Genomic DNA, 12849 nt, shown 5'->3' on the forward strand with positions numbered 1-12849 from the left:
TACCTGCAAGATCCACCTCCATTCCTACCAGGAGATCCTGACAGCCTGCGGGGGGCAGACCTCGCAGTAACAATACGTGAATAAACCGTGATATTCATTGGAGGACAGCTACAGGAGCTGTAACAGGGCACCTACCGCATGGAGAGGGGCAATAATAATCATTATTATGTGAACGATGTATAACGGGGCAATATCTGCACTTTATGCTGTAAGATTGGACTATAGTATGTGCTATATAAGGTTTCAGACATGGCGTCTGTTCATCCTCACCCCAGCCTCAGGGGGCACCGGAAAATTAATGGGGTTCATTGTCAACCAACATATTCAATGATGCAATATTTTTTCAAAGAAATTATTGTATCGATAACAATAATAATAATAGCAATACTAATAATAATAATCATAAAATATAACAATACTAATAGTAATAATATTATTAATAACAATAATAATAGTAATAATAATAATAGATGCTGGAATGTATTAGGGATGTAACACTTTGTAATAATGTATCAACGTCCTGATTATTCGTGCTGCATTTTATTATAGCTGAATCGTTACAATTCTCCAAAATTTTATGCTCAATGCTTGGTGGATGAGCTCAGTAAATTGCCCCAACACATGTATTTGTAGCTGACCACCGTGCAGTAAGATAAGTACTTTCATCCCAAGTAACCCCTACCCTCATTACCCCTTCACAGTAAGTGAAGTGCTTTCGTGTTAAAGACGACAATACATTTCTCCGGCAGCACATCGCCTGTTTGCTGTCCTTTGTGTTTAATATAATTTGATATATAATAATATATACCGTAATATCATTTAATAATGGTTTAATATCAGGGAAGCACATGCTTCATCCGTGGCTACAGCAGAATCTTTGTGTTTAATATAATTGGTGTGACGGATCGTCCTGTGCCCCAGACTGGACACATCCACCCGTCAGCTCCTTCCCTCTCCCAGTCAGCGGACACGCTGTGGCTGTCCGAAGAAAGCAATCACAGACCAGCACTTCCCTCAATCATGAGACAGGACTTCATGCTTTGAGGTCAAAACAGAACTCTCTTTATTACAAACACACAGAACTTATATACAATCTCCATTCACTGTGCACCGAACCCAACCCCCAATCCCATCACTCACATCCCCTCACAAATCCCATCGGTATACAGGGGATGTATCCCCCCTGTAGTGCGGGGGCCATCTGGGCAGACAGGGCTGTGCTGGCTGATTAAGAGCCCCAGCCAGATTATAGGATCGTCTCTTTGAAGGGCGGCGCTGCAGCCACATTCAAACAGGGTACAAATAAATATAATAGTACTGGTGGCGCAAGTCTTAGGTGTGTTCCTGGCCCCTGGTTCTAATCTCTGTGATTCCTGTATAACGTATAATTTTATGTTTTTTGGAGTAGGTCAACTTGAGTATATGTGGAAGGGACGAGGGCAGCCGTTCAGCCGTGTGTGTGGCACGTGTGTTAGGTGTATCACTCACCATGCGTGAGGCTCCTGGTTTTCTAATCCCTGTGAGGCCTGCATGTAAGTCTGGATGTTTGTGAAATTATGTTTTTCAAGTGGGTGAATTTGTGTATTTGTATTATCGATGAGCTGCTTCACTCCATCTTGAGGGTGGCACGTGTGGTACGTGTATCATAGCCGTGCCGTGAGCTCCTGGTTCAAACCCCAGGAAGTCCTACAACTAGAGTAGTTATGTTTTTAGACCCTGTGAATTTGAGTATAAGTATTACGGACGAGCAAATTCAGTCTGCCACAAGGGTGGTGCAGGTGTCAAGTGTACTTACTTACCAAGCAGTTTGGTTTCTGGTTCTAATCCCCGTGAGGCCTGGCGTGCGGTTGCGGTGTGGTGTGTAAGGCATATGGGTATGTTCCATGCGGGGTGAAAGTGCTGTGTGTATGTGCAGGTCAGGATGATTGGGGGTTAGAGCCAGTCAGTAGTACACAACACCTTTTACGCTTTTTTCTATAAATGCTTAAAAAAATAATGATAATACAGCAGCGCACATTTTTTTTTTCAGGGTAAGACCACTGTACACACAGAGACGTTGTCAGCGGCTGTACCGAGCCACACGGAAGCGAGCTATCAGCGCATCATCTCGTAGGCAACACACCGAACCTTCAAGCGAAACCAGACTAGGACCGCAGCATCGAGTAGGCCTTCAAACCACCGGATGGCCGGATGCTCCACAAGGAGCTACAGGGAATCGAAACAGGCGCAACATATGGCAGGCAGGGCACCTGACCATCACGCCATCGGAAGGTTGGAGGCTCTCTGTCGCCATGAACATATGGCGCCTGCGTGTGATGCACCAATACTTATACCATCTAACATAATGCACACAATCTAAAAGGTGCACTAGCTATCGCAGACAAGATCAAGGGCTCATGACTCCTGCATGCCAACTTTAAATTGAATTCATGTATAAGAGTATACAGTTATGTAGATTTCAACCAGCAAAACTGTGTATTGGAGATAATACACCAAACCATTAGGTGCAGTAATAGTGCAGTTTCTGAAGCTGTGCTCTTGATAATTTTTGTGGTCTGCTCCCCATTCCTCTTTAGGAGAGGGTCACAAGAACACATATCGGTGGGTGAAGGCTGTTTAGTTTTCTTTGGATCTCTCGGCGGTGATGAAGCTGTCCAGCAGGCCTCCTTGGAGCTCTGAATCGCTTAGATGTTTCTTTTCTCTTTCTGCTCTTGACCTGGTCCAGGATGAAGAGCGGAGATACCCGGGCCGAGGCAGCGGGGGCAACTGCAGACCTGAAAATCAATATGCCGAGAGGCTTGGCGTGATCCACAGTCTTTAACATAGACTACAAAAGAACATATATACAAAGGCTAATCTTATTCCAAAGCCAATACATTTGCTCATCCACAGTGAATGTTGTACATTGTACAGAGGGACAATGAGTGATGTTATACTTGGAATTCTGTCCATAATTTAAACTGAGATGAACTGAGATGAATCGCATATAAATCAAACATGCTGCCCGCCACTGCCCCCCCCATAAGACATGCCAATGGTGTACGCAGCATCCCAAACTGCTTCGTACATTCCACGTAAGAATCAACTCTGCACTAAGATTGGGGTGCACTAACCCTGGGGTGGACTAACGTGTCATGGATTCTGATTTATTTTTCTTACCTAGAGGAGGCTCGTTCTGTTGATTCTCATCGTCTGAGTCTGCAAAAACTTCGACCAGTTCTTGGTCAGACATATCTGTGAGTTCGGTCAGGTCTAAGAGGTCAAAATGCACTTCAAGAGATGAGACGCTGCTAAGGGGCTCTGTGTCAAGAGGGGGAAAAAAAACAAAATATCTTGGAGAAGATCTCTTGAGATTCGCTTTAAAGAACAATAAGGTCTGATAATTATTATTAGCTGTTTTATATAGCACCGTCATATTCAGCAGCCATGTACAATGGGTAAACCCTGACATAACAAGTAAACAACAAAATAATAGCCAAGGAGGGCCCTGCTCAAACAAGCTTACAATCCAGGATAGAGGTACTTACGCCTTCTCTCTGTGACCTGCAAGAGACCGGACACGGGCACCAGGACCCCCGACTCCTCGTCTGCTGTACCCGCTTGCTGAGGCTCCTCCACAGTTACCTCTGTAGAAGCAGCGGGGTGGGAGCCGCTACTGCCCCCCGCCTCTCTGCTGCGCTCTTCAAGGACTAGAAGACATGAATTACAGGCATCTTGAATGAATACCAGAAAATTTCACTTTTTCTGAGGTCAGATCCTGCAAAGTAACCCTGGACCAGGCACCGGAGAGACACCGGGGACGCTGCGCTGAGTTGTGGTTTGAGAAATATGGTTATGTTTTTATAGAATCCTAACATGAAGTTCTGTGTTCTGACTGTGCGACCGCCGGATTGGTAGGAAACCTGTCAGGAAAGGGTTAAACAGGGCCCAAGCAATAACAATGGGTGACGTAGCTGACAGGTAGATAGGGGGGTGCTGGGTGCCCGTACACTGTATGACACGGCAACATAACAACAGAATCTGAAACATGCAAACATCAGGCAGGAGTTGGCTGCCATGTTTACAACCCAGAGATCATCTCTGTAAAGTGCGCTGACTACACACCCCCACACCATGTGACACCAAGTGGGCGGATCCCAGAGACAAAGGAAGAAGATTCCTGGAAGAAATGAAATCTGGAAGAATTCGGATCACAATTTCCTGAAACATCAGGGGGTTTAATACGTAGAGATTCCCGCAGATTATGTTGCTTTGGAATTATGTAAATGCTGTTTAATCCCTGTTTAAGACTTTTTGTATGTTCTCTCTCTCTTGGTGGTGGCAGGGAATAAAGTTTTGGGGTCGTAGGTTGACTAGGTTTGGGGTTAAGGTGTAGCCCTGCGGGCAGAGCAGTGAGTGACCCTGCTGGCTGGTTTTTCCCATTAACCCTTCCACATCCACGTTCCCCCTTAACATCACATTGAGCGCCAGCAGGCAGGTGGTAGTTCGTCCTATTGCGTTTGGGGCTTCTGTGACACCACTCGAGTTAGCCAGACCTCAGACTTGGCTGGGTTAACCGCCTAAATGGCTATAACTCCAGGCTTAGGCTATGGACACACTATCTGAGGAATGAGCAGCAGTGTCCCTCCAGCTGTTGGGAAACCACAATCCCTTAATACTGTACAAGCCAGTGGTATGGGATATGTGGGTCACCAACAGCTGAAGGACTAACTTCACTCCTTCACCCAACCTCACCCAAATTGCCTCTCATTTCAACAGCTCCTACACAACATGTCCCAGCAAATAAACTGTAAGACAGCTAGAATACTTAGGTCACGTCAATTGTCTTATTTTTATGACCTCTCAAGTTCTTCTTGACCAGACGGGCTACAGTTCCTTTCATTCAATTGAATGACACCAGCAATAGCCAATAAATCCAGCTACAGACCAAGATCGCAAGCCTCTGTCACCATCCGCCACAATCTTATACATGACCTCTCTGCTCAGAGAAATTATCGGTGAAGACTGGATGGACCGTGATTAACCAATAGAGGGCAAAATGCTTTATTTCACAGGAACTCAAAAGGTTAATACAGCATAAGAATATCTTATGACATCCCAATGTTGTAGACCAACGGCATTGACGTGTTGGCACCTGTGACGGTATATTATCATAATGCTGTAGCAACCTATTCTGCAGCACTGCAGAAAATGCAGGCGATCTGCAATTTGCCTCCGCACACGCAGCGAGAAGACAAGAAAGCTACACTGTGTCTCATCTTCTGTTACTGTAACGTCCCGAGAAGATTGTCCCGTGTTCCTTTCCTACTCTACACATAGATGAGCGCGCCTACGTTCATCCTAGAGAAGACACTCGTGATTAGATGAAGGGACTGGATGTCTTTAAAGGGTTGCGGCAATAATCTTAATTGTCTTGCAGATGTTTCTCCCTTGTAACTATACTGAGGGATGTGCTGGTGTTCTACAAAATAAATACAGTGTAGTAATAATGCTGTATTACTGAATTCTAGATGGCATGGACATATTGATGTAATGGACAGATCTGGTAAAAGTGAACCACACAGGACATGCTATCCTTTGTGATTGGTCCATTTCTTGCACCCAGAATGTTCCTTGAAACATATGGCCCAAGTTCTAGAATGTGTGTGGTTTCCCTGTATCTGGCCGCTCCCTGACTATGGTGCACTAATACGGCGATCCTCACTTCCATCTTTGTTCCCTATGGAGCAGGGTTGTCACTCAAGACACGCCAGACGATAGAAACGTCTCCCTCCGGGGGCAACATGTGACCGCTTTTGGCTCAGTTTGCGAGCGCGTATTAATTGGGCCTCTGCTGTCACTTACCCAGGGGATGCGTTCATCAAGCTTTCCTGTTAGTATCTAAAGTCTGACTGCAGTCGCTATACCGCTGTGTGTGTTTCTTTAATGTCCATGGCCTACTTCCGGAGATTATATAATAGTCTGACACATGGAGACACATGTTCATGGTCCTTTGACAGCCAGTTTATGAACCTTATTTCATCCCCTGTGCTCTCCTCTTGTGGCTCAGCTAATGTGAACAGGCTCTGCTCCCGGGATTAACCGAAAGGCTTATAGCGATCTACAAACTTCTACTACGTGCCTGGGGGGTTTCTGTCTGGCTGTCACAGCGTGTCTGATTGTTATTGTCACCCATCTATTTTATGGCTTTTAACGAATGACCTCTGTTAAATTGCAAGAGGCAGCTTTCTACAGAAAGATTTGCCTTTCATTTGCAGGAGATCAAATGCTATTATCCGCTTGTACATTGCTTTACTTGCTTTACTTTAATAGAGGTGATTCTCCATTCCCTCACCTGACTGCAGGCCAAATAACAAAAGACTCCAAAGTTGTTAGATTTTTGGCAAATCATCAGATACCAAGAGCCTTTGGAATATTAGTTATTTGCAGCCTTGACAGTAAATTTATAAAGGCTTAAAACAGGATAATTTAAAGAGATTATGTGTGTGTGTTAGTCGTACGTGTTGAATTGAATGATGGGCCACCGTTAGGGTCCTATCCCTGGTGGGCCACAAATCCACTTTGAGAATAATATATAAATGATGACTGTAACCTGTCAGCAACCAGGTGTCTCCAAAATCTGCTCCCTTTCCTTTAACCTATTACATCTGGGCTTTTAGTTCAAATAAAAACCTTGCAAAACCCGCCCTTTCCAACAGGACGAGGATCGGACTCTTAGAACTAATTATACGAGAGAAAATGGCATGCAGACCGGATGATTTACAGAAGCTGTAAGGACGTGGTCACGTGACACCACTTCTGCAGCAAGTGGGTTTGTGGCATCTCTGCATTATTTCCTAAAAGTAAGACAATGGTCCTCACGATGCACAGGTCTACATCACAATTCCTTGCTGACCTTCTCAGTAGTGGCAAACTTAGTGTGTGTGTGTGTGTGATGCGGCACTGGTTGCCTGCAAAGTAGAACATTTGAAGTCGGCACACATCTGTCCCTATCCTACCCAATGAACAATGAAAACATGTTGCAGAACTTGCATCAGCGATCCTAAAAAGTAAAGGAGCAGACCTGGGGCCTCCGATCAACCCATGGTCAAAGACTTACCTGGGGTACCAGGCCCTTGCTGTGCCTCCATCCAGATGGTAGACCAGAAGCTGCCTCCTCCTTCAGCTGAGCAGGAAGAGAGCAGGCAGAGGGCAGCAGCAGATACTGCCTCCTCCCAGCAGCAAGCAGCAGGATGGGGAATCTGCGGCACAGACACACATCCCCAGCCGTAGAGCTCCAGTGATAAGTGAGCTTTGCATGGAAAATGAGCAGACAGAGGTAGCGAGAGACCGAGGGGTGGGGCGAGAAAACGTGTGTGTAGGAGAACCTGGCAAGGAGCCCTGATCAGTGAGGTAGGGGGAAGGGACGTGGACTCCACCAAATCTGGATGCTGCATCACATAGCACAATGTACATATGATCTCGCCACGCTCAGCACACATGCGGCACTGGAAAAGTATCCAGCATGTAGGTTACTGTGTATCCTGAGCACGTAGTCAATTGTATCCAGGTCTATAACGGCTGGAACTGACGTAAAGCAAGATCTTTTAAAAAGGTGGTCAATGGGACTGACGAAACGAGAACTGACAGACGAATCGGTACGGAGGGGCAGATAGTTCCAAAAGATGAACGTGGGAGTTGTATTAGTGACAGATAATGCACATTCTCTCTGAATAGGTAGTAAGCTTCTCTGAAGAAGTGGGTTTGGGGATTTTAAGAGGGGAGGTGGAAGCTGGCGGTTAGATGGAAGCAAAGGCAGCCCCTTACATGTGTCCTTGTGGGTCCATGGGACCCAGGCAGCGCTATGCTGCTCCAAGACATGTTCTTTCTGGACTGATTCGTGGAGAAAGAGAATCACTTCTGCTCCCCTCTTTCTCCATGAATCTATCTGCATTTTTCTGATCTCTTGTGTACTTCTGGAAAACGGCAGAGATAGTTCCCCTGTTCCTCCAAACGCTTAGGTGCCTGGAAGCACCACCTTTTCACTGAAGTGTACCAGGAGCAGAGGCTTACTTTGAGGAAAACAAGAAGGAGTGAAAGTAGCAGGCTCAAATAAAGCAAGGTTAGGTGACCACACAGTTAAATGCAAAACTGCTCACACATGGAAGGAAAGCAAGGGAGTGAGTAAAGGAGTATGCATGCACGTATGGATGTATGTGTGAGCATGGATGGTTAAGTGTGTGTGAGCATGAATTTATATGGGTACATTTGTCAGCATGGATGTGTATTTGTTTGTGTGTAAGAGAAAGTATGTGTGTTGGTGTGTAAGTGTGTGTAAAAATGATGAAGGTGCCAAATATAGGATCGGTGACGCTAGATTCACAGAGAAGTCGATGAAGAAAGAAGATACAAAGAGAAAGGGATGAAGAAAGAAGACAAAGAGAGAGTGTGAGACTGAATGTATTAATCACGATAATACATAATTTGATATGGATGAGGTTGTGGTGGGCAGCATTTCATCATAGGTGGGCCCTGTGTGGAAGTGAGTCCCACAGATATGGGGCAGCATGAGTGAAGTGAAGAGGTAATAAATGGGGAGAGAGCTTGGGCCCCACAGAAAGAGCGTAAGGAGGGGGATATTTTGTTATGACGGCAGAAAGTTACAGGAGAGCAGTATCACGGGGGCTCTGTGACGAGCTGTAAAACGTTCTCTATTATTTAGGATGAGCTAGAACAGTGGTCAGCTCTTATACGGAAAAATGAAGAAACAGCTCATCAAACCGGTGTATTGCTACATAAAGTAATCTTTTTCTCCAGTAATAACGACCAAGCTACATTAGTTTTCGCTGTAATATTACCCCAGGAATTTATACTGATGTATTTCATGAAAAAAAACATGTTTTGGCAGCATATCCTAAACCACTGAATTAACTATTTTATAACATTGTTCCACGGTGGATATAAGACTTCTATAAGACCTCAGAAGTGTTTTGCGTATCGCTAGCACTCCGACAGCTGGGGCAGAAGAAAGCAGTGATTTCCAGCTCTGTTCATTCAGACAGAGGACTGAAAAGGTACCCGAAAGGAGCAGAATTAGAAGTCTGCTCACACGGCGTGACACGCTCAGACTGCACAAGGAGAGGTGCGAGCTGCCGATTAATCACAGCATTTCACTTCCCGGCTGCTAGAGCTGCTTAACCTCTAAATTACCAAAGTACGCTAAAGTGCCACGCATCAAGGTAAAACCTCTTGCAGCATGGTGCTATAGCCCACTTTGGTCATTTATAGGTTAAGTGGTACTAGCCTCTTTGAGTTTTAGTCGCCTAGCTCTGTTGGCAATACTGTGAAAATCACAATGAGCCAAGCCACATGCAAAGGGCACCAACCTGGCACCGATGGGCCCTTTACTCTGTGCCATAGCACCTGCTTTGGCAGAGGTGGAGGCACCTTTTGACTTAGCTCCCCTGAAGCTGTGCAGTATCATGTCCCATGAACCATAAAATGTTGTGGATTTTCCGTGACTGAAGCAATCTTTTCCACAATCTTGTCTACAACATGATCTTTAGGCAAAGCACCTCACTCGGGGTCTCATCCCCAGGAAAAACAATCTGGAAAATTCAGTGCTTGGGGCTGTTACTGCGGAATATTCCCCATTATCAACGGACTCTCCTATCCTCAAACAATCAGGGAATGTGATGGACAAGGTTATGCCGGGATGAAAGTACTTTGCGTGGCGTGAATGTGAATGAGTGTTAAGAGCCTATTTACCATAATTCTGTCTAATGGTTTTTGAGGTCGTGTTGTGGTATACATATCCCTCTCACTAGCACGTTATATTACGTGCACAGAGACTTTCTTCTGCTTCAGATCTCTAAGCTTATACTGAGTGGCATCATGTGAGCTACAATTATGATTGTAATGGCAGAATAATTTACCTCGAGTACTAAGCACTACAAAGGACGTTTGCAGGGCATCGGTAAATGCGATAAGCCATAGCGGTTAGTCTTTACTCATCTTAGACTTCCAGCCTGCAGCGAGGCTGCAAACTCTTAGACTATCCCATGGGCGTCCAACCTGCGGCCCTCCAGCTGCTGCAGGACTACATCTCCCATACTCCTCAGCCAGCCCCTTAGCTGAGTGCATTATGGGAGATGTAGTCCTGCAGCAGCTGGAGGGCCGCAGGTTGGACACCCCTAGACTATGCCTTTCATCACCTTGCACGGTAAAACTAGGGTGAACACCTTACATGACCTCTCCCTGAACTGTAAAATATAGGTGAGGATGGATGACCAAAGGGTAGCACCCCTTCCGATGAATTCCTGTAGTATACATTTTCCATAGCTGTCCTCCTTAAGGTGCAGTCTGCTCTCCTTACTTCGCAAAGACCCCTTCACATCATTTACAGTTTTCTGGCAAGACCATGAAGACCATACAAATTACGTTTTTCTTGGCTTTCTATTAAATGTAAAACTATTAAATGTACCCATAGTATCTATAAACACGTACCTTCTCAGCTGCACACTTTGGATCATTCTAGTGGAGGTCCTACACCGCTGGTTTACCAACAAGCATCTTTTGTGGCCGAGGCACAGCAGAGTACTGGATGCTAATCGAGTTCCTGGAAGAAAAGCCGTCATGTGAATTAAAACACTATACCTCCATAAAAACCTCTTCCAATATCTTCCACCACCTGCTTACAGATTTTTTTTTATATGTTTTGACTGTGAGGAGATCTGAGAAGAAAACTTCTGCAGCACAACATAGAGCTGGATCATAAGCTTGTACCAGTCTGGTAACTTTTCAGATGCTAGGGAACCTCCAAAAAGAAAACCATAATTCCCAGCCCAGCCACAATCATAAGGATGGTAGGTTCTCAACATCTGGCGTGTTACCATGTTCTCCTGTCACATGGTTTGTGCATAAACTACTAATATCAAAAATAAGGAGACATGCAGAACCGCGTTACAGAAGAAAAAGTTGCATTATTAATCTGTGTCTGATACAGCACCAGCCTCAAAGAAGCCAACAGACTCAAATGTGTAATTAAAGGGGAAATTGGCTGATGAAAAGCCAAATGACTTATTTATAAGAGCAGAGAGCAGTTAAAAATAGAGAAATGTCATATGCGTTGGTGGCTGTTAGGTGTCACTTTCAAAGAAAGCCGTGAGACCTCATATGGCACGTTTCGCTAAAAAAAATCCCCATAAAACCCAGCAAGGTTCATATTTAATCGTAAACAATCAACAGATCAGAGATGCAGGGTGATGCGATTAACGTGATCTACAAAATAATGTGATGATTTGGAAGCGGCAGATGCTCCCTGTGTGTTAACTTCCGTGGAACGTGTTCATTTGTCACTCTTTGTACTGTAGAGAATAATTACGCACACATCGGAACCGCAGTCAAAGTGTTCTATAAATAAAGGTGTCTGCAAATCTATTGATTACACAGAGCTGTACAAACTCGGCGGTCACTAGAAATCATGTATATATTTCTATTTTCTTGCAAGGCAGTGGTTAATTAATCTGGACAAAAGTGGGGTGTCTAGAACTCTTCAGCACAGCTTTCTCTATACCAGGGGCATCCAACCTGCGGCCCTCCAGCTGCTGCAGGACTACATCTCCCATACTCCTCAGCCAGCCCCTTAGCTGAAAGAGCATTATGGGAGATGTAGTCCTGCAGCAGCTGGAGGGCCACAGGTTGGACGCCCCTGCTCTATACCTTCTCTCTGCTCCTACATTTGGTATCCTTTACATTATTTGTTTTGTTTCTCCTACACCGCCCTATCTTATAACAGTTGGCAAAGCCTGTAGCGGATCCTATTTCCCTCCCAACTGCCTCCCAGAAGCGCCTGATGGTTATTCAGGAATACCATAGACAAGCGACATACTCTACCTTTGTATTCAAACTGTGCCGGATTTTCCAGTGATCTTGGAACGCAGCCAGACATTCCTTCAGCAGCTGATGGCTCTCGTATGATCCTTGGAGAAAAGAAGAGAGAGATTAAGATGCGGTTACCTAGCCTCGTATCTCTGCTCGTGCTATTTTTATATGATAGATATATAACATATAGTTGCAATCAGAATTATTCAACCCTCCCCATTGCAAAGCAGGTTTATTGTCAAAATGTACGTTCATCTGTTTGCAATAAACAAATCAAACTTAGGTTTTAGGTTTGCGTGCTGCAACCCCCTTCTTTAAATCCCACCAGAAATCCTCTATGGGGTTCAAGTCAGGAGGCTGTGATGGCTCTTGGAGAATCTCCCAGCCTTGGTGGAATTTCGATACAGAATCCCAAAACTTCTGCGGCTTATTTATCTGAGTTTTTGAATATTGGAGCCAACTTTCCTCGTGCTTTTGGGTCAGGAGTGGTGTACGTCTTGGGAGTTCTTGCGTGGAAACCTTCTGCATTTTGTACGGGCCTTACTGAAAGGCCCAGGAACGTTTAGTGCCTTCGCTATCTCTTCGTATCCTGTTCCTTGTTTGTGAAAGGGGATGATCTATTCTTTGAACTTTTTTGACCGTTCTATTGCAAGGAATTTTATCCAGGGGAGAAGTCAGCTGCATTTTCAATTGAATTTGGGGAAAGCATTCATCGTATGGAGCTTTCAACTGCTCGGGTTTGATTTGTGTATTGCAAACAGCTGAAAGTCTGTACATTTTGACAATAAACCTGATTTGGAATAAGGGTTGAATTATTTTGATTGCAACTGTATATATATATATATATATATATATATATCTATATCTACCAACATCTAATCAACGGATATCCGGAGATATAGAGAGATTCGGAGCGTGGTACACGTCTCTGTATCATCTATACATCCTGATGCTTTGCTCCTCATGGGGCACAGGCTGGCATGTTTT

General features: G+C 44.8%; 1 protein-coding gene across 2 annotated transcripts; it reads right to left on the reverse strand.

Moving 5' to 3' along the window:
- Positions 1-1907: 1907 nt before the first annotated feature.
- DBNDD1 (dysbindin domain containing 1) lies at positions 1908-7400 on the reverse strand. Of its 2 annotated transcripts, none has more exons than XM_053449014.1 (4): positions 7100-7400; positions 3528-3689; positions 3160-3234; positions 1908-2774 (listed from the first exon to the last, which is right to left on the reverse strand). In XM_053449014.1, the coding sequence occupies exons 1-4, from the start codon at positions 7128-7130 to the stop codon at positions 2617-2619; spliced, it is 426 nt and encodes a 141-aa protein (XP_053304989.1). In that variant the 5' UTR covers positions 7131-7400; the 3' UTR covers positions 1908-2616. The 2 variants fall into 2 exon arrangements, with proteins under 2 accessions (XP_053304989.1, XP_053304988.1); XM_053449013.1 differs by having other exon boundaries at positions 3160-3300; positions 7100-7391.
- Between the last annotated feature and the right edge of the window lie 5449 nt (positions 7401-12849).

Source organism: Spea bombifrons, chromosome 10 (genome assembly GCF_027358695.1).
Source record: "Spea bombifrons isolate aSpeBom1 chromosome 10, aSpeBom1.2.pri, whole genome shotgun sequence".
Classification (NCBI taxonomy): domain Eukaryota; kingdom Metazoa; phylum Chordata; class Amphibia; order Anura; family Pelobatidae; genus Spea; species Spea bombifrons.